Genomic DNA, 22856 nt, shown 5'->3' with positions numbered 1-22856 from the left:
CGCGCATGACGGTCATAGGGAAGGTTTTCCTTATCTCGCCAGATGGGGAAAATAGGAGAAAAGGGCCCTATTGTGACTTGTGTCATAGTTTTACATCATACTGTCATTGGTCAAAGTCCATATATGTACGCGTAAGATTTTTTTAAATGCGAATAGGGAACGCGTCGTCGTGTTACTTTTTGTTTCTTGTCTGATGACCTTGAAGTCTGTATACGGCAAACAGAAATTCCTAAAATGTACGAGGTTTCTGAGCCCATTAGAAATCGGTTGAATTATGTTTTTCGATAAAACTATTGCAGGTCGATTCATCAAGTTTAGTTATAATCTATTGAATGACCATGTACCACAACCCCCAATTGTATTTCATGATGTAATGAATTTAATGTGTAGAAATGTTATGTTTAAACAGAAATTTTGGACAAAAAAATGTCATTCAGTCGGGGTCGTTTTTCATAGGAATGATGCAAACTATAAAATATCATTTTATTATATAAATTTTGATTTAGGATTAATTGGAGTGTTTTCAATCAATATGATTCCTTTGTAACCCAGAGAAAAAGCCAAAAAGATTAGGATGAGGGGCTCGCTTTGAAATTGCGGTTAAATTTATGTACGATACCAAATGTAGTACTACAACACTCCCTTTCCCAGACAGTAAAATTTTGATAATTCTCACTGTACGACTGTGATTCTACAAACATGTTATAATTTATTTACTGGTTATAACCTACATGGCTTGGTCTAGCACTAGGCCACTATAGATATATATTATATATATATATATATATATGCTTTGTCTCACCGACTTATGTTGTTCTCTAGATCTGCTGTTCTACATTAATATTATGTACCTACTGTGACATCTGAAATGACTTGCTATTTCTACAATTGTTTATCGGAACATAGGCTCTTCTGAACTCACGTTGAAGGTTTATCATATTCTGTTTCTCATATATACATTAACGATTTCCATCAATACATGCAGCACAGCACACTAAGATTATTCGCAGACGACAGTATTATATACAAAACAATATACAACAAAGATGACACAATAAAACTACATAAAGATTTGACCGCAGCAGCACAATGGGAAACAGACTGGCTAATGAAATTTTTCACCCAGATAAATGCAACCTCATCAGTGTTACACCAAAACGCAACAAAATACATCACAACTACACACTCCACACTCACACACTCGAGCAAGAAAACTCAAGTAAATATTTAGGACTAACACTACAAAAAAATACTAAAAACTAAAATGGGACATGCGCATAAATAATATCACCGAAAACACAAACAGATCACTAGGCTTTTTAAAGCGCAACTTAAAAATTAATTCACCTCACATAAAAGCACACGCATACAAAGCACTAGTCCGACCCAAACTGGAATACTGCTCTTCCATATGCGGGATCCCCAGAACACACACCAAATTCAACAGATAGAAAAAAACACAATGCAGAGCAGCAAGATACGTTCACAACAAATATCACGACACCAGTTCAGTTACAAACATGATACATCAACTCAACTGGCCAACCTTACAGACACGACGGCTACACACAAGATTAATACTTTTCTACAAAATAATACACAATATTATGGCAAGTCAATTTAACATTTATTGAAGTAGCAAGGCCTATCCCGTATTTAATCGAATTAAATAAGATATATAATAATTATATAAGATATCTTATATATATGAGATATCTTATATCTATATAAGATATCTTATATCTTTATATTTTTTTTTGACAGCGTTCATGTAAACCGCCGAAGAAGAAGACACTAAATTAAGCTTCAGTATCTATATTAAAAATCTGTAATAAAAAAAAACCCGAATTCAAAAGCAAAAATATAAAGCAACAGGTGCAAAGGGGGAGCCAGGGATGAAACTTCGCGGTCTATTTTGAGTACACACAAATAAAAACATGCACTGCATATCGGCTTTCGCGTTGGTTTTCGTCCAGATTATTATTACACTATCATGTATGAGAAACTGATATTATGTATAGGAGAAACACCGAAAACTGTAGAATAGTGACCCATAGTCAATTATAATGAATTGTTTGAGGCCCGTAAGAGCCGAGAACTATTCATTATCTTGACTATTAAGTTGTTTCTCATACTTATAACAAGGCACCGAATGCCACTGGTATTCTCTACTTTTACACTGGCTATTCCGCAGCTCGAGGTAAACCCATACAATACATTGAGATTAATTCATGATGATGTTAGCCCTGCAGGTAGGGCGTTAGAATTGTACCTGCTGCCCCTATTGCATGATCGTAAAAGGCGACTAAATTAAGGATCTTATCTTTTCTCTTCTTCCTAACTAACTTTGTTCTTCCTAGCGTCTCCCTTGACACCGCCTCACTTTTGGCCTTGAGTTGAGCGTTCGCCCCTGTGAGGAAGGCTCTGGGTTCTGTCCCCTGGCCGAGACACACCAAAGTCTATAATAGTGGTAGTTTCTGCTCCTGCTTAGCGCTCGGCATACAGGGAGTGGGACGACTGGTTCGTCCGTTATCAGTATAATGTGACCGGGTGGGGTGTGTTGCTTGGTGTCTACGGTGGCATGCTTTAGTGATATAGCACTATAAAAAGGGCAACAGTTCCACTATACAAGAAGACACAACATGAATATACTGCAGTCTCCCAAAACACACCTCGCACAACATACCCGCAACACATCGCATACATGGGAGGCCGTCCTTATATGACCAAAGCTGTGTACAAACAAACAATTATTCATGATGCAGTTCAGTACCTCGCTAAGAGAGGATGTATCATGACTTGCATACACTTTTTTGGAAGATCGGTCCATGCACAGGGTATTAAATGGTGCTCACACTGAAACATTTATTCAGTTTAGTTTTCACTGTTCAACATGGAAGATCATAATAATTATATTTAGCTCTGCATGCAGTTTTGAACCCAGCACTGATGATTTTTGGATATAAAGTTTTTAAGTGATTTGGACCAAGAACTTTTTTTCCATACAGCACAAGGAACGGTTTAAATTTGGAGAAAATGTTACACAAGCTCTTGCATCATAAGTATAAGCCTGCCTCGAAATTGTACTGGGAAATCCATTCCGTGATATTTAAGACTAGTTTGGAAACACAAAAGCTTGATGTATTAAAAACGCCCTATAAGTATGTGTACATGTACATGTACACAGAAAAGTGAAATAACGTGGCACAATAATATTGCGTTTCATGAGAGCATTTCTGGGGAATTATTGTCTCCGTGAAAAGTGTTGTGATGTGAGTGCGGAATACAAATTGATTTGGATGGAGAGATGAAAAACAGACATTTGGAAATATTACAAAGCATCCGGGATTTCTTCTTGACGGAAAATTAAACTGTTTTCTAATGGAATTCCATCTGAATATTCTTAATATTAGAAAACTACCATGTTCCTTCTGGGTCTAGGTTTATTAAAGTGAATTCGTTTGCGAGTTATGGATAAAGTTGCCATGAAAGAAATGAAGATATTTATTTAAGATTGAAGTGATCGAATTTGTATAAAAATAAAGATAAAAGTACAAAAACATCAAGACAAGTACATTGGATTTATCTTTTATAAAAAAAATGCTTGTTGTTGCGTGGAATTATAGTATTGTTTGTCACTTTAATGTTTTGTTCCCTAAGGAATAGGAATATAATGATATTTTAGGCCTATTCATGCTATTCGATGTCTATTTCCAAAACATATCTGCTGACTTTTCCTTAGTTATGTTCACAAGTCATGGTTACCTTTCCCATGGAATAGTTCATAAACTATTCCACAGAAAACGTAACTATTCCATTGTAATAAGTGATAATAGTAGACTTTGTTTCAACTATATCTCAAGCTACAACAAAAGATGACATCGCAGCCATGCTTAAAGGACATATATTTACAGTGTTCTCTTCGACGTGATTGTGGAAATAAATTAGGTGTAAACACAATAGCGACCATAGTTTGTTCTAATCATCAAACCAGGGGTGTACAGGGATGTTTGCTAGGTAAATGTAAGGTTAAGCGATACAAGTTCCAAATACGGATGTCTTTCTTGCTCGAAGTACGAAGTATACAATCCTAGGTTGTTCCGTCCGTCCTTGGGAAGCTATCGTATAGTTTTCTAAGGTCGAGTACTTGTACTTGGTTATACACAATGCAAATTGTTTTCAGCGGATTTTCGCAACACCAGACAAGATGGATTTTGGACATTTTACAATGTAAACTCAGACCTACATGTACATATTACAAAACACCACATTCTGAAAGCTGACTGCCGTATATTCCTCTAAACATATGGTTTTAGCCAATGAAAACATATTTTCTCTGATTTTCATACAGACTTGTGTCGGTATTGTAAAAAAAGGTATTGTAAAAAAAAAAAAAAAAAAAAAAGAATTTGCCGGAAGTGTTTTATTTGACTCTCAAAAATAAGATAGAGGTAAGAGTAATCACCTCGGTTTCTCATGGCTCATGGTAATTTGCTTGTTCGGCCAACTTTTAAACCTTTGAACCCTAAAATTGACGTGTAACATTAAATACCAGACTAAGGAATATGACAAAGGCCATCGTTAGAATAACAACTCAGATTGCTAACAATCAAACCAACACATTGAAAAAGTACGTAGTGTACCTTTAGTAAAGCGTACGGGTCATGTCGACTTCTGTTGTTTTGTTAAGGAAGGATAAGATATTATTATACTCTATATTACTAATGATATCGGATTTGGTAGAAATGTTTTGAAGTTAATTTTATGTATTGAAAGTTCCGAGAATAAAAAAATCCATTTCGCTCTCTAAGATTAGACAGGTGCTCGAAGTTTGATCTGCTGACCACGTATATATCAAGCTACATTTGTGAAATTCAGGTTAAACGCTATAATGCTGTTTTATTGCAAATGTTACATGAACGAACAACAGAAATGAGAAACCAGCAGCTAAATTCAAAACACAATTTAATTATATATACAATATTATACAGAGATGGTTTACAATATCTAAAGTAATTGGTGGTGGTACAAGAGTAATACGATGATTTAAAGTGTTACTTATCTGTATGCGAATGTCCTGGTATAATCCTTGATCCTTCCAGGTTTCAAATTAACAATAATCACAAATCCACGAGGAAAATGAATGTCCACAGATGATTTGTAAAGTTCCAGACAATATGAATAAATCCACACAAAGTGTTGTAATAATCCACAGATAAAGTCACAATAGCTCTCCCAATAGAATCTAATATGGCACTGTACAATTCTTGATATGTCTCATTACAGGTCTCATTACAGTTCGAATTAGCCTCGGACAGCTCGAGTATATATATAGCTAAACCCTAGTTCAAGAATATTGGAGAACCTTATACTTCTAGAAATATCTAACTAAAAACAGTGAAAAAATAATCACACAGAACTTTCTGGAAATAAATCATTCTAGATCTCTACTTATAATCAACATGTTTACAAACATATTTGTTTATACATGATAATATTCTAGAAAGTTCTATCACCTAGATTAATGATATGACCTTTATAGGATGTATTGATAATAAAGCTATAGGAGTTATCTCCCTTATCTAATAACTACATGTATTTAGTGTCATACATAACACAAATTCTTGCTTAAAATTGACATCTTGATTGAAATATCTCCAAATATTAAAGATGTTAGGTCGATGAAATCCAAATCAGGTGGAATCAGAAATGTGACTATATGTTAAAATCCTTTGGCTGCAGAGATAACCACCATATATACTGAAGATATTTTGATGACGGAGAAGGGGGTGTTGAGGCTTCGTTATGATAATATATCTGAACAAGTTAATTATTTACGTTTTACACAATGGAAGCAGAAAGGGGATGCACACTTTTCAATACAATCGTGAAATGCAATTCTAATGCTCAATTAGTTCAATTCCAAGTGTAGTTTATTAATTGTCACAAATGCTCATATTGTTTGACATACAAAATCATAATACAATCAGAGAAGATAATCACATAATAGAAGTTTAATGTCAAGCTTAGTGACAACCAAGCAAGGTTAGGGGTTCCACATCAATCCCGTCTCTTGTGATTCCCGTTTGCCATTCAGAACTTAAGATTTTGTGAGTAAGGTAATAAACATAATTTTATATAAAAGTTGCATGTTTGATGTGAATATGTTCGGTTATTTTCATTCAGAGTAGTATTTTATACATGTACCATCCTCGTAACTTCAGGGGGTTACTTTTACTGTTATTCTATCCACCCCTGGACTATCTCATAGTAAAAATGAACGCAAGTCAGGAAAGGAAACTGATCAAACATAGGCCTGCAGGGATTTTCTTGGAAGAGTACAGAGAGAGCGGCACCCAACTTCAAAGCAACACAGCCAACCACAGTGTACCGTTATTTGAATCCTTTGATGCACAGTACTGGAGTATCGATGATTTTATACCAATTAGTTGATTTTGACGGCCTTGAACTTGAATTCTTGTGGATAGTTAACTACCCCCGATATAGGTTTTGTCGGCGGCAATCGTTTGTCATCTTCAGGAAGAAGTTTGAATGTTTGAACCAATGACGTCAAGAACAGGAAAAGTTCCATCCTCGCTAGACTTTCTCCAAAACATACTCTTCTTCCTTTACAAAAGAAGATAATTGAGTGAATTATCAGTTTATTTTTTTAAAGTTATTGAATTTGATATAATGCCCCCTCTTCCACTCAAACGTTGTACGATGTGGCAAGCAGACATGGACACATAAAACTAGGTTACAAGTAATTGAGATCTGCTATGGTTTTGGTTTTTGTTGTCATTGTAGACGAGTCCATTGACAAAATCAGTTTAACAATTGGATTATTGTACATTGTTTAGCTTTCTGATTCTTTATAAAGGTACAGTATTTATCAAATATAACAAATAATATCTAAAAAGAATTCAAAAGAATTCAGCAAGTTAATTCAATGTCATGTAGTTGTATAACGAAGGTATGCTGTTTTGTCCCTAGCTCGACAAAAAAAAAAACCCAAAAAACCCCCAAAAAAACCCAGATATTTTTCCTTAGCATCAAATTGATAACACTGAAAAGTATTGGACAAATCATACCCGTATCTATTGAGATACTGAAAATATCATAATGTTATATATTTATATTATAGATATCATATTAAATATTATGACGCTCTTAATTACTAAAAGTAACTGATGTTCACCTAAAGAAAAAGCCAGAACGGTATGTTCTTTTCCGTTTAGTTTTCCGTCTTCGCCGATGAATCTCTCTGGATTGAAGGTATGGGGATCTTCAAACAATGATTCCTCAAACAGAGACGACTCAAGATTCGGGACCACAAGGTCTTCCTTTCGTATGGTGTAGCCCCTAAATACGGTGTCGTGTTTGACTCCATGAATTAAAGAAAATGGTACTAAATTGGCCATGCGTAAAGTCTCGTGAATGAACGCTTCGGTGTATGACATTTGCGTTTTATCTGCAATAGAAGGAACACGTGACGATCCGATGACGTTGTTAATTTCATGACGTAATTTGATCTGCACGTGCGGGTGGCGAATTAGAAACAGTATCGCCCACTTTATTGTCGTAGACGTTGTCTCGGTCCCTGCGACAAACAAACCATTCACGACCTTTGTCAAGTTTTCATCTGAAAGTATTCAAAAGTGATTAAAATATTATTGAACAAAAGTAACAAAAATATCCTGTAATGCTATATAGGCCATGGGCTAGGTGGGTCCCACATGCAACCCCCCCCCCCCCCCCCCCCCAAAGCTCCGAACCAATATTTTTCTTAACCCTTTATGATCCAGTGATCACAAATCAAAATGTTATCATTGCATAAGTTAGGATGAACTTCCGGTTATGACGTCATCAAGATGGCCGCCATCTCGAATTTCACTAAAAAATGAAAATAGTCTAATGTACGCAAGAAATGAAAAAATATAAGATGATTTTAAGCTCAAAAATGGTGTTTTTTCAGCAAATTTTTTCCTATTTGGATTGACACAGCAAAAATGTTTCCCAACAACAAATTATTTGTAATCCGTTATTTGATCTCTTATCAATCAGTAAAAAACTCCAACAAAAACAAAAAATATGTAGAAATGCAAAGGAGAATTATTTGTTATACCCTCATTAGGTATACAAAACATCACCAGGTGCGTATAATGGGCATATGCTATTTTTCGAACTCCAAACCGCTGACGTTGACCAGCGTCTCAATAATAATTATTACAGCACAACACCTACTGATAGAGTAACAAATGTAACCTAAGCCTGTGTTTCCGTTTATATCATTAACAGTTTCCAGAGCGTTTTGTGTCTTTGAATATGAGAACATTCATTTTTTATTTCCTATGCATAGCATAAGCAAAATGTTAGATGGTTACTACAGTGTCACATATATCTTTCACTGGTTCTTAATGATAACCATTATCGTTATGCGTGCTTTCTCGCCAGAGTGTCGTCTTCGATCTCGATGACCTGATGTGATATTACATTACCGGGTTACTATCGTGGTTCTAACTTGTCAACCGCCCATGGTAAGAGTTAACATCAGAAACATTTTGTTCACTGTCTGGTTCTTAATGATAACCATTATCACTGTGTGTGTGCTTTCACGCCTCACTGCTCTATCTAATGAAGAGACTCGGCATTGTCTGGTAGCTTGTAGTCCGAATCAGAGTAATCGAGATATCAGTATCAAATTCGTGGAAAACCAGAGCGCCGTCTTTAATGTCGATGAGCTGACGTGACACTACATTACCAGTGTTGTTCTAGCCTGTCATCTTTCATGACCATTCCATGGCCAGAGTTCATATCAGGAACAACAGGTTCAATGATGTGGGATCTCCCTCAGATTCTAACTATCGTATATGCTGTTTCAGACTTCTCCGGCATAATGGAAACTACACCAGATCCACATTATTCGAATGGTGGAATTGGTTTCCTTAGCTCATAGCTCCATAATTTGTATGAAGTACTATTCATCAATCTCGTGGACCATCGTGCGACCATAAATGGCACAGGTGATATCATCGAGGTCATTAATGAGGCCATAAATGTTAAATGTTTTCCATTGGTCTGACTTTTCCCACTCCCTTGAAGGTGCTGGTCGTGTCACATCTGGTGCATGTGTAAAGAGACCATTGGAGACTCTCCAGAAAAAGGTTCTCTACAGTGCTTTCCAGACTTGGCAAATAGTGGAACTTCACTGCAGGACTCATTTATGACCTCAAAGAATCCAACTAAGCCATCTATGGTCACTGAAGGTCCACAAGAATGAGGAATTGTGCTTCATACGAATTAAGGAGAACCAGCTCAACCCTTCGCAGAATGTGATCTGCTGATCTGCCGGGGAAGTCTGGAACATCATATTCGATATGTGAATCACTAGGTTGGAAACAGAAAGAGCTCCCACATCCCTGAAACCGATGATTCTTATGTTACCTCTGGCCATGGATGGTTGACAAGTCGGCAAACCGGTAATGCAATGTCACATCAGCTCATCAGCGCATCGCCATCGAAGACCAAGAACTAGTGAAAGAAATATGTGACACTGTTAAGTAATCATATGACATTTCCTTACGTTATACACAGGGAAATCACTGGATGTGCTCATTCTAAAAGGCATAAAAACGTTTCGGAAAGTGTCATGGTATTTACGGAATGACAGAATTACCTCAGTTTTAATTTGATACCATATATCTATAAGTTGGCGTTTTGCTGTGATAGTTCACTTTGAGACGCTACTTAGATGTTCAGCGAACTTTAAATTCAAATTTGTTAAATTTTAAATTTTCAATAGCCAATGATATATTCAGGAAATTCGAAGACACTAGGAATCTGTAGTGTCGGCGGTTTGGGAAAATAACAATCATATGCCTTGAATGCGCAAACGGTGATGTTTTGTAAACCAAATGATGGTATAACAATACTTCTCTTTTGTATTTCTATATATTTTGTTGTTGTTTTTACTGGTTGACAAGAGATCAAATAACTGATTACGATCAATAATAATTGCTGGGAAACATTTTTGCTGCGTCAATCAAAATATGAAAAATTTGCTGAAAATTACCATTTTTGAGCTTAAAATGTTTTATTTTCATTTCCTACGTACGTTAAATAAATGAACGATGAAAAATATCAATGTTATGACTATTTTTCTTTTGTTGTTAGTGAAATACAAGATGGCGGCCATCTTGATGACGTCATAACCGGAAGTTAGTATTGCTATCAATAATTCTCTCTTGCCAACACTTGGTAACACCATTGTACTGATTACACTGCGAAAAGAGAATCCTAGTCACATGTACATTTATAGTATCCTAGTTACATGTGCATTTATAGTATCCTAGCCACATGTACATTTATAGAATCCCAGTCACATGTACATTTATAGTATCCTAGTCACATGTACATTTATAGTATCCTAGTCACATGTACATTTATAGTATCCCAACCACATGTACATTTATAGTATCCTAGTCACATGTACATTGATAGTATCCTAGTCACATGTACATTTATAGTATCCTAGCCACATGTACATTTATAGTATCCTAGTCACTCACATGTATACACATGTACATGTACATATAGAATCCTAGTCACATGTACATTTATAGAATCCCAGTCACATGTACATTTATAGTATCCTAGTCACATGTACATTTATAGTATCCCAACCACATGTACATTGATAGTATCCTAGCCACATGTACATTGATAGTATCCTAGTCACATGTACATTGATAGTATCCTAGTCACATATACATTTATAGTATCCTAGTCACATGTACATGTGGCTAGTATATCTAGTCACATGTACATTATAGTATCATAGTCACATGTACATTGTAGTATCCTAGTCACATGTACATTTATAGTATCATGTCTAGTACACATGTACATTGTATAGTATCTATAATAGTCAATCACATGTGACTAGACTATAGTACATGTGACTAATATATATAACATGTACATGTGATATAGTACATGTGGCTAGGATCTAGTACATGTCACATAATGTACATTTAGGTAGTATCCTAGGATACTATAAATGCCATTACTAGTGTACTATAATGTACATATAGGATACCTAGTCACATGTACATTTATAGTATCCTAGTCACATGTACATTTATAGTATCCTAGCCACATGTACATTTATAGTATCCTAGTCCATGTACATTTATAGTATCCTAGCCACATGTATATTTATAGTATCCTAGTCACATGTACATTTATAGTATCCTAGCCATATGTACATTTATAGTGGTATCCTAGCCACATGTACATTTATAGTATCCTAGTCACATGTACATTTATAGTATCTAGCACATGTACATTGTTAGATCCTAGTAATGTAAATTTATATGTATCCTAGCCATATGTACATTTATAGTACCCTATCCACACAGACATTTATAACATCATAGTCACATGTACAGGACATTTATATATCCTTTTTATATACAGAAAAAAAATTTAGAAAGAAACGTATTTTCGTTATTATCCTCAATCTCAAAAGATAAAATTAAGATTCTCCTTCTCCTTATGTAGATAAAAAAAACTATTTGAAAGTAAATTTATGTAAACTAAAGAGCGAAACAGAATTAACTTTTATTTTCAAATAAAATAGGTTTGAATACAACACCACAAAGGCTACAATCTTAATTTTGTCCAATCAGGGCTCTTTATTTTGTTACAGTACCATGACAACAAAGTCTTAAATCGTAAATTTCAACCAATCAGAGTCGCTCATTTTGTTACCATGGAAATCAAGCATTTCTAAAGTGTTCCTATGTTATTCAGCATACTTAATAACCCATATATATATATAATTTCACTTAAATCTGACAATAGTTAAATTTCCACCAATCAGGGGCCTCCATTTTGTTACCATGGCAACCAATCTTTTTGAAAGTGATACCATGATATTCAGCATACTTTGAAATCCCTTTGTACTAATTTTCATTTAAATCTGACATCATCTAAATTTCAGTTAATCAGAGGCCTCCATTTTGTTACCATGGCAACCAATATTTTCGAAACTGTTACCATTATATTTAGCATCCAAAATTATAACTACATCTATACTACGGTGGCTGATTTGTGCCCTTTTCGTCTTTTCGCCCCGAAAAGACGAAATTTAACCATCTCTGTATCGCGTGTTTTCGAGGCGAAAAGACGAAAAGACGAAAAATAAAACACGAAAAGATAAAAGTCATGCGCGCTTATTAGCGACTTTTATTCTCGTCTTTTCGCCTGCAAAAATCTCGTCTTTTCGTCTTTTAACACACCTTAATTTTCATCTTTTCGTCTTTTCGCCCCGAAAAGACGAAAATTAACAAACCTTAAATTGCGAAAAGACGAAAATTAACAACATTAATTCTCATCTTTTCGTATTCTGGTCCGGTGTGGAAGCCATTTTGAAATCTTTTTATCTTATTGACTTAATTGTTCAATATGGAAGCATCAAAGTAGTTTATGATAACAATCGTTTTATTAAATTGATAAGTATTACCAGGTTCTTCATCAAAAACTAAGATTAGAAGTGTTAAAACAGGAGTAAACATGTATGGTTTACAGCAGTTACGTAGATTTCTCACATGTGCCAATAACAAGTTCATCATTCCGCAAATCTATTAGCCTGATTGATACATTTTTTAAAATTCATTAATATCTTTATTTTTGTGTTCTTATCGCCTTATTTAGTAATAAACCTTATCAAAAAATTGTCGTGTAGATGCTAGGCATATAATGAACTTAAATTGCTAAAAATAGCACTTATAATGTCAGGAGTTGCCTGCAGTACACAAATTGAAAAAAAAGTGTCGGCGGGTAATATTTGAAAGCGTTTGAACCGCGGATCAACTTGTTAACAAAATTATTTTGAAAGACAACTCGTGACGACTTTGACTCTAAAGTAAGCACTTGTACCAAGAAATTGCTCAAATACTGTTAATTATCACAGTCAGTCAGTAGGTACAATGTACTGTATATTATTTGAAAAGACATTTTGACTACATACATGATATGGTCTTCATCATAATTGTTCTTTAGAAATAACATGATAATCTCCGTCGTGTATGAAAGATGACAAAGTAAATCTGTAGTGTAGACGGTTTGTTGCGTGGACATTAACAAAATATACTCGTTTATTGATAAGTCAAGATAAAAAAATTCACATAGAATCTAGGCTAGTAGGTAATAAAACATGTTTGCTTATCATGATAGTCAGGGGAGAACCCCGATATTGAAATTACTTTGTATAAGCAATATTAAATTTGATATCGATAGTATTACATTTTACCGACAAATATTATTTAACTTGCCTAGGTCTAAATCAAAGTTTTTGATTACATTTTGCACCAAGTCACTTGTGCCTTAAATTGATAAGCATTAAATTACAAATTATGGACCTTTGTTATGGTTACATATGCAGTGTCAAAAGAATTATGTTAATTAGAAGAAGAACGAAGGCCATAGGACAATGTTGGGTAATGACGTTACAGAAGGAATATAAACACGATGTTCTAAAAATGGAAACAACGAGTTGATATCCTATATATCGAACCCCATCGAATAGAAGGAAAACAGAGTATATATAATATTGGACAATATAATACAAAGTGCATGCATATACAAATGTACCTATATATATATGTGTGTGTGCTATACTGCAATGATATACGGGTGAGACCGCCTTGTTTTACAGCTTACACTGGATGAAATTTCGGAAGAGTTTGGGATTGGCTCACCTAAAACAGCGATTTGAATTGAATTCCATATGTTAACTTATTTCACCAAATGTTTAGGTATGTATGTATAGGAGAAACACCGAAAACTGTGGAATAGTCAAGATAATTAATTGTTCGAGGCCCGTTAAGGTCGAGAACTATTCATTGTCTTGACTATTCCACAGTTAGAGGTGTTTCTCATACTTACAACATGGCACAGGATATCACTGGTGCTCTCCACTATTACACTGGGTATTGTTCAACTCTTCAACAGCTCCAGGTAAACCCTTACTACCTATTTAAACCTTGAGACCTATTCATGATTCATTTATTTACCTCGCTCGGAGAACAAGAATCATGATTTGCATGCTTTTTTAGAGAGTTCCATGCACAGGTACTATATGTACTCACACTGAAACATTTACTCAGTTTACTTTTCACTGTTCAACATGGAGGACATTAAATATGTAGCTCTGTATATGCAGATATAAATTGGAAGTGATTTCAGTAAAAACCTTTTCACATGCAACACACGCCTTAGAGCGAAGTTTAGAATGAAAAAACAACCAAACAATCCCCAATGTTTTAGATATATACACAAAATAGTGAAATCATGTTGCAAAAGAGTGTTATTTGAAAGTATTCCTTGGGAATTATTATCTTCTTGAAAGGTGTTGGGATGTAAATTTGTTTGAATGGTGCAATTTCTATGGAATATGAAGTGATTTGGATACACAAAATATGGAAAAAGAGCATCCTCTCCGAAGATTTAATGAATGAGGATGTATTTCTGATTACATGCTAAGCTATTATCATCTGAGTCACTACATTCACCTTCAACTGTGGAATAGTTTACAAACTATTCCACAGCAAAAGGTAACTATTCCACAGTAGTTGGTGATACATAAATGTAATAGTAGACTTTGCTCCGACTATACCTCAAGCTATAACAATAGATGACATCACAGCCATGTTTTAAAAATAAAGTCGGGTATGGATATTGTATAGTTTCATTATTCATTGATTTGGTGTGCATTTTACGCCTTTCGAATTTTTTTCTTTGTTAAAATGAATATTTAAACAAAAGATTCCGTTCAAAATCTGAAAAATGACTCAAATATAAAGTAGACGATCTATATAAATGATTAATGAAACAAAGGATGACCCATTTTGACATATTTATGACTTCAAGGTAGTTTATGGCAAATGAACACGAATATTTCAGGCCCTTTGGGCCTTTTTGATATGACAAAAGGAAAAAGAAGTCTTATTTTAAAGGTTAACTAGTAGTACTTTCGATATACAAACTTTAAAAAAATTTGGGCTGTAGGCAGTTTTTATGGGATTTTAATATTAGCTTTCAGCACCTTACTTTTTTTACATTTAACGAAGTTATTTGTTCTTGAAGGTAACCATTAATCGTGACTTCTCCGCTAAAAATATTTGACGTTACATTTACCTTTTTATATATATATATATTATCCATTTGCTGACTGAGCTTGAGATCAACATGTGTTGTTATACCTTCTATCATGTATATAAATACGAAATAAGCTCCATTACAAGTCTATAATTATGATGTTTAGTAGCAAATGAAATAAATGCTATGATTTTAGTTTTGAAATAAAATATAACAAAGAATGTTTTCATAAATATGTGATAATCAATAATAATTAAACTAATTTGCAGAACACTGAACGATAGAACAAAGTGATGTTTGGTCTGGTTCTGTTTGTTAATCACCACATACAGACATATGACGAGAAATAATGAGTACCGCAATGATCATCTGAAATATTGGACTTGTTTTATTATAGAATAGTATAGGAAATAAAGTAAAGATATAACAAAGTTATTTGCACTTAGAGGTAGACATTCATTATAACGTCATGATTTTTTATGCAAAATCTACATCCGCTGAAAAAAACCCATTTGGCGTTACATTTACAAATACATGGCGTGATACCCGCAAGAAGAGATACGTCACATGGCGTTATGGAAATACAAAATACATACCGTCCAGGTAATCTGTTTTCCCCTGCGTCATTTCCTCTAAGATAAAAGCATCAATAAAATCTCTGATGTTGTCTTTATGGAATGTTGCCCGGTGTCTGTCTATTTGGTGTTGCAGGAAGCGATTTGTATTCTGGTAATTCGTAGACAATGCTTCGAGTTTGGTTACATCACCAGGGAGAAATCTAATAAACAGCAAACATTCGGTATAAATCACATGAGTAAGAAACTATTCTTCCACAAGCAAAAGGTTGCATTCCCTTCTAAGTGAAAGCTTTACATTTACATGCAAAACAATTTGGTTTGATTTCAATTCAATGTCCGATCAACATGTTTAGGGTGGTTTTCAATGAATGTGTGAATTTGTGTGAATGTGTCGTGCACGTGCACACACACACACACACACACACACACACACACACCACACACACACACACACACACACACACACACACACACCACACACACACACACACACAACACACACACACACACACACACACACACACACACACACACACACACACACACACACACACACACACACACACACACACACACACACACACACACAGTTATAAACAAAGATTGAATTTAGGTATAATAATTGATTTCAAAACTACAATTCTTCCAATAGGAGTAAGGAGTCTCCTTGACCAATGCCCAAGGATATTTTTTATATTAGTTTGCACTTTTGTGTAATTTATACTAGTCATTTCATCTTAATTAACTGAAAAATCAATACCAAGTAAATTAAATCTTGTTTCACCCCATTTAAGTTTCCATCTATGATGGTATACGTCAGCACTGATTTTTTTCTTCCCAATCCAAATAACTTTAGTTTTGTCATTATTGACTTTCAAGCCAGAGATCTTACCAAAAAAATCTAACACATTCAGAGTTTCATTGAATGAGTACTGCGATCCGTCTAAAATAATTGATGTGTCATCTGCAAACTGTGAGAGTTTATGGTCTTTTTGATAAACTTTTTTGCCCTTGATATTTCTGTTATTTTTTATGAGAATAGCTAGCACTTCAGCAACAAGTGAAAAAAGGTATGGGGAGACAGGATCACCGTGTCTGCAACCTCTTTGTATATTAAAAAATTCTGATAGAAAAGAATTTTGTGTAACTGCTGAAAATATATTATTACATAATGTTTTAATCCATCTTTTGGTGCTTTCTCCGAAATTAAAAAAATCTATTACTTTATGTAAAAAATCCCATGAGACCGAATCAAAAGCTTTTTCAAAATCAATAAAAATTAAAAGTCCAGGGATATCATTTAATTCTGAATAATTCATAATGTCGTAAATGAGTCTAGTATTTTCTCCAATATAACGTTCGTTTAAAAAACCTGTCTGAGTTTCCGATATTAAATAATCTAAAACTGACTTTAGCCTGTTTGCTATGCAAGCTGATGCTAATTTATACACTACATTCAGCAAAGTAATAGGTCTCCAATTTTTTAAGAAATGTCTAGCTTTATCTCCCTTTGGTATGCAGGTGATAATACCCTGTCTTTGTGTAATTGAAAGTTCACCCTTGGTGTAGCCAAAATTTAGTGATCTAATAATGAAACATTTTAAATTTATCCAGAAAAATTTATAAAATTCGCTTGTAAAACCATCAGAGCCAGGCGATTTACAGTTTTTCATGTTCTTAAGGGCAGATAGTACTTCTGTCTCCGTCAATGGTCCCTCTAGTTTTACTTTCTGGTCATTACTTAACTTCATGAAATCAAATCCTGATAAGAGGTGATCCAGATCAACATCTTCAATGGACCCCGAATGATCTGAATACAATACTTTATAAAAATTCTGAACTTCGTCAAGAATCTGTTTCTGATCCGTTAAAATATCACCATTGTCTTTCTCTATTTTACAGATTGTTTTATTGATATAATTATAATTTTCCAAATTACAAAAATATTTAGATGGTTTTTCGCCTTCTTCAAGTCCTTTCATTTTAATCTTTCTAATATTCTCTAATTCATTTTTTTTCTTCATACGTTTCTGGATTAGATACCCAAAATCATTTTTTTCAAGTAATTCTATTTCAGTTATTAACTTTTTTTCTCTTTTATCTCTTTCTTTTTTCTTAAATGATGAATGTGAAATTGTTACTCCCCTGATCTCTAAAAGTAAAGTTTCAAAAAACAGTTGATCATCAATACATAATTCAAGGTCAGAATCTGGTATATTTTTAATATCGTTATTATACATATCAGAAGCATATTGTATTTTAGTTTTGTATATTGCATCTTTAACTTTTTGCACATATTCCTGATCATGTAAGAGATCATTGTTGAATTTCCATAGGCCTTTGCCTCTAACAAAATTATTTAGTTTAAGATCTAATGATATAATAGAATGGTCTGATCTGTATCCTGCATGAATGTTTATTTTATCAATTAAATTTAGGAGGTTATCTGAAGTGAGGAAAAAGTCTAATCTATCCTGTTTTATTGGGTTTTTCTTCCTCCATGTATATCTTCCAGACTTCCAAATTTCACCCACGTGTTTGTAAACTGGATATGGATATTGCTTTCTGTCATAGTTTCAGCCGATTTTCATCTTGAAGTGGGCGTTTTTTCCTTGCTTTTTGTGTGCCCGATATCACTTCCGGTGACGTAGGTTGTCCCCATTGTGTTAGTGGCAACAAAGCAAGTTTGGGTTCATCAGCAATTCTCTCTCTTGTTATCCGTTTCCGATTCAGAACTTATACTGATGTGCATTTTATTAAAGTTTATTTTGTAAGTAAGGCAATAAACATACTTTTATGTGAAAGTCACATGTTTGATGTGAACTTTGTTAGATTATTTCATTCAGAGTGCTAGAAAACATTTATCTTAATATTCTGATTTATTTATATTATCCTTGATACTTCAGGGGTTGCCTTTACTGTCATTCTATCAATCCCGGGACTATCTCTTAGTAAAAGTGAAGGCAGTTCTGGAAAAGAAACTGCCTGCCACAAACAATATCCTTCATAAACTAAACCATAAACTAAATATTTTCGTATTTTCTTTCCCTTTCTCCAACTTACGTTTCTTTTTCACCACAAAAACTATGACATAATCTTGAACTAGATGAAGCTAATAATTATTTCTTAGATGTATAATACCTACCTAACCACTGGGAAGAATGTTACGACGATCGCTTTGGAGAGTAATTTAACATGGTTATCGATCATCCACATAAGCTTCTGGAAGTTTTCGTCGTCATGGGCGTATCTCTCCCCAAAGACAATGCTACAGATAACGTTAGAAACACTTATCTGTGCAACTCTTCCTAATGCAAATGCCTCTCCGTTATGCTCTCCGATCACATCCAGAAAGACGGATACCTCTTCGAGAATTTTATTCTCCATAGATCTTTTTCCAAATCCGAGTTCTCTAAGCGCTCGCATTGAAAATGTTCTTGTATTCTTCCAAAACGCACCCGAACAGCGGACTAGACCTGCCAAGGAATAACTAATAAGATAATGATTTAATGTGTTAAATGCAAAACAAAACGAAAGAAAAAAAATACCCACAAACATCATAAAATGGTCAAATGTAGACAAAACATTTATATTTTTAAAACCTTAACATTATTAAAATGAAAATGGAGTGGTTTCATGAAAGTTAGCGTTGGACGACCGCCACTAAAATATTTCATATCGTCTAAACAAATAACACACCTTTGTCATTGCTTGTTTTCATTGATACATAGTCAGCTGTTGGTCTCTCCGAGAAGACGTCAGCTTGCTTCACAAACGCCTCTTTTAAAGCCTCGTAGCCATTGATGACCACCATACGTCTGCTGCCTAGCTGTAAGCTGAACACGTCGCCATATTTACCTCGTAGTTGGTGAAATAACTTTGATCTGTCACTAGATATGAACAGTGGGAAGTTTCCAACGACTGGGTATCCTGGCGGTCCGGGGGGACCGTTGTTAGGGACATGGAAGAGTTTCAGAAGAAACAGGACAGTGACTATACACAGAGCTATTGTCAGCGGATCCATACTGAATGGTGATTTGACACGTTAAGAACATGTATGTATGGACACGGCTCTCCAAACACTACTTTGATAACAACAGAGCGAATAAAATTAAACTAGTTTCTTCACAATGTGACGGTGTAGCACAAGATAAAGAAAACTCTAGCTATATATGTAGTTGCGTTATCTCTGCCTATTATAAAAATGTTATCCTTCAACGATGAGTTTAGTGATGACCTCATATGAACTGTTGATAACAGATGACACAGTTAAGACTGCAAGTTCATCCCACAGAATATGATATTTGTAATAAAGACTACCTTATTGAACTGTTGGTAATAGATGACACAGTTAAGACTGCAAGTCCGTCCCACAGAATGTGATTATAAGACAAAGTGTCAATATTCAGGTCGACTGAAATGCCATATATGAAAGAGACAAAGTCGCAATTTCCATATATGGTAATACAGTCGACCTGATATTCTACATCCTGAACACATCGGAGTTTTCAATGGTATAATTGTAGATTCCCGAGGAGTTCCGGATTACATATTCAATGGAGCGACACCTGGTTACTCCTGAAGGCTGAACATACGATAACATGTATTGAAATAAATTATCTCATATAAGTAGCTATCTCATCTGGAAGTTGGACGCTACGAAAACATGACCGTGATATCTTTGTTATACCTTAATTAAACGAGATTAATAATTTGATATACTGTATGCGACGTAAAAATGGATTATGACGTCATTATTAACCAACAGGTTAATGGAGGAAACTGCATAAATACATGGCCATCTCACAAAAAATATTCCACAACTCCTTCTTTTCCTAATTAACTTACATTATATGTAATAATAATAATAAAAATACTGTAAGACGTATTTTCATAATTCCAATTGTTCTGAAATCAGAACGATGTTTTAAGTGTTCCAGCAAAATCAATGTAGTGTAACTTACTTACTTTTGGAGAAAATCGACTTTTTGTGTCCCTATTTCCCTGATGCAAATATTTACTGTTGCCATACTTGGAAGGTCTTTATCACTACCGTGTTTATTCCCGTTGAAAAAAAGCGCTCTGACGCCCTTCGCGGGTTAAGTTCATTTTACGAATTAAAAGTCAACAAAGGAAGCGGAACAATATCAAGAAACAATGTATTTTTAGCACTGATATCGACATAAGTCGGGCACAGAACTCGATTCCGGACAATAAGAATTTCCTATAATAGTTGCAATAGGAAAATATTACGATGTCAGTAAATAAATGTTTAATTTCTTTCGTTTAATTCAATTTCTAAATTTGATGACTTGATCCCGAACATTCTAGTGACGTCACTTTAAGTAGGAAAGAATGAAACGGCAGTCAGTCCCGCCAAACAGTGACGTCACAATCACCGGAATGACGTAGCTTACATATTTCCCACGGTAGTAAGAAGGAGTACCTACTCATTTGGTTTAGTGAATGCATCTTTTCTTGATTATCAAAGAAGCGTTTCGCTTTGAGCGAAATCGTGTAAATAACAAGCAATTTGCTTTCGTTTTGAATGCCATCTTATGTATGTATAATGAAAAAGTTGCAGGATAAACGGAATACACGGTCAATATCTTACAATACAAGTTTCATTTTGGTGTCCACAGGGAAAACCGAGATGACTCGGCAAAACCTCCTCATCTCATCTCATCGCACAAACGATAGCAGTATCGCTATCAATTACAGCAAAACAAAAATGTCCAACGTTGAAAATATTGCAAGTACATTCATTATTTACATAAACCAGTAATTAGAATAATCATTTATTTCATCTAGACTAAATAATTTACAAATCCCATACACCGCCTGCAAGGAGACGTCATTGGCCTATCGCTACCCAGGATGCTCTCGATCGTTGTCTTATATTATGTAACTTTTCATGGGATATTAAATCTAGATATATCTGTTTTCGACAGTTAAATTGCAATGAACATGTGTAAAACAAGCAGTCTCAACTGCTATTCCGAGACCGTAAAATGCAATCTTGGTCACCTCAGCCAAAACACAGGGGCACGCAAGTTATGACAGAAACGTTTACTAGTAATTTGATACGTATGTCATTAAAAGTATTGGAGACCTTTTGATATGCACGAGTATATCATGACGTGCAAGTGGCTGCCCGTATTATTTTTTGTGAAAAATGAATTATACGTATATGCTATAAAATTAGGTTAGCTTTTTGATTGTCATTATTGTTATATACACTGTATGTGATATTTAAACGAAATCGCATATTTTACCTAAGAAGCCAATGATATATATAATGTAAGTATCGGTTAGCTTGTAACTTAACAATCATCATAATAACTTACTTTGTCCCAAGTTTTCAGTTTTGAAGACCAAAAGCAACGGATCTGTTATAACTGGATATATTCGGGGAGACAATCCCACATTAGCCAAGAAGATATGTTCGATTTAGTCATTTTATATACATGTACATAATCAATATGGATGATTTTCTTTTGTTCGTCTTTGGTCATCGTTACAGCATAATAAGTATTGCATCTTTTTGTACTTATCAATGTTCAGTGAAGCCTGACATCTTTTTGTACTTATCAATGTTCAGTTTTGTACTTATCAATGTTCAGTGAAGCCTGACATCTTTTTGTACTTATCGATGTTCAGTGAAACATGACATGGGTAAAAGACACATCAAAATTAACTTGATAAAATACTCTACAATGTTGGTATGATTAGCAATATATAAAGTTATACTTGATGCCTTATGAACATTAGTTACAACACAGAAGTTTTGCACTGTAAAAAAATCTCGTTTTGATGTTTTATACATGTTTAGATGAAGACATATCTGCAGAAGTCACTTTACAATTACTAAAAACACTGTAAAAATGTGAAATGAAATTATAGACCACAACTTAGCTTCAAGTTCCGACCATATGTGCTTATTTCACTACACTTAAGATACAAATATGATGACTTTTGGCAGTACTGCCAACATTCATTTTGAGCTCTTACACGTCTCTGTAAAATGAAAACCTATGTATTGTAAGTATTGTAATAAAATGTTGATAACTTGCGGTGGTCAACAACATATGTAAGGCTCTTCTTGATTCGTGAGTG

General features: G+C 34.5%; 1 protein-coding gene across 1 annotated transcript; it reads right to left on the bottom strand.

Annotated features, from left to right (window-relative positions):
• Positions 1-4686: 4686 nt before the first annotated feature.
• Positions 4687-20214, bottom strand: LOC138327600 (cytochrome P450 2B5-like). Its single transcript, XM_069273810.1, has 5 exons — positions 19440-20214; positions 18886-19216; positions 15759-15940; positions 7199-7642; positions 4687-6627 (listed from the first exon to the last, which is right to left on the bottom strand). Exons 1-5 carry the CDS (start codon positions 19762-19764, stop codon positions 6446-6448), a joined length of 1464 nt encoding a protein of 487 aa, XP_069129911.1. The 5' UTR covers positions 19765-20214; the 3' UTR covers positions 4687-6445.
• Between the last annotated feature and the right edge of the window lie 2642 nt (positions 20215-22856).

Source organism: Argopecten irradians, chromosome 7 (genome assembly GCF_041381155.1).
Source record: "Argopecten irradians isolate NY chromosome 7, Ai_NY, whole genome shotgun sequence".
Taxonomy (NCBI): Eukaryota; Metazoa; Mollusca; class Bivalvia; order Pectinida; family Pectinidae; genus Argopecten; species Argopecten irradians.
The sequence above is the reverse complement of the archived record's forward strand: the minus strand, read 5'-3'. Positions and strand labels throughout refer to the sequence as shown.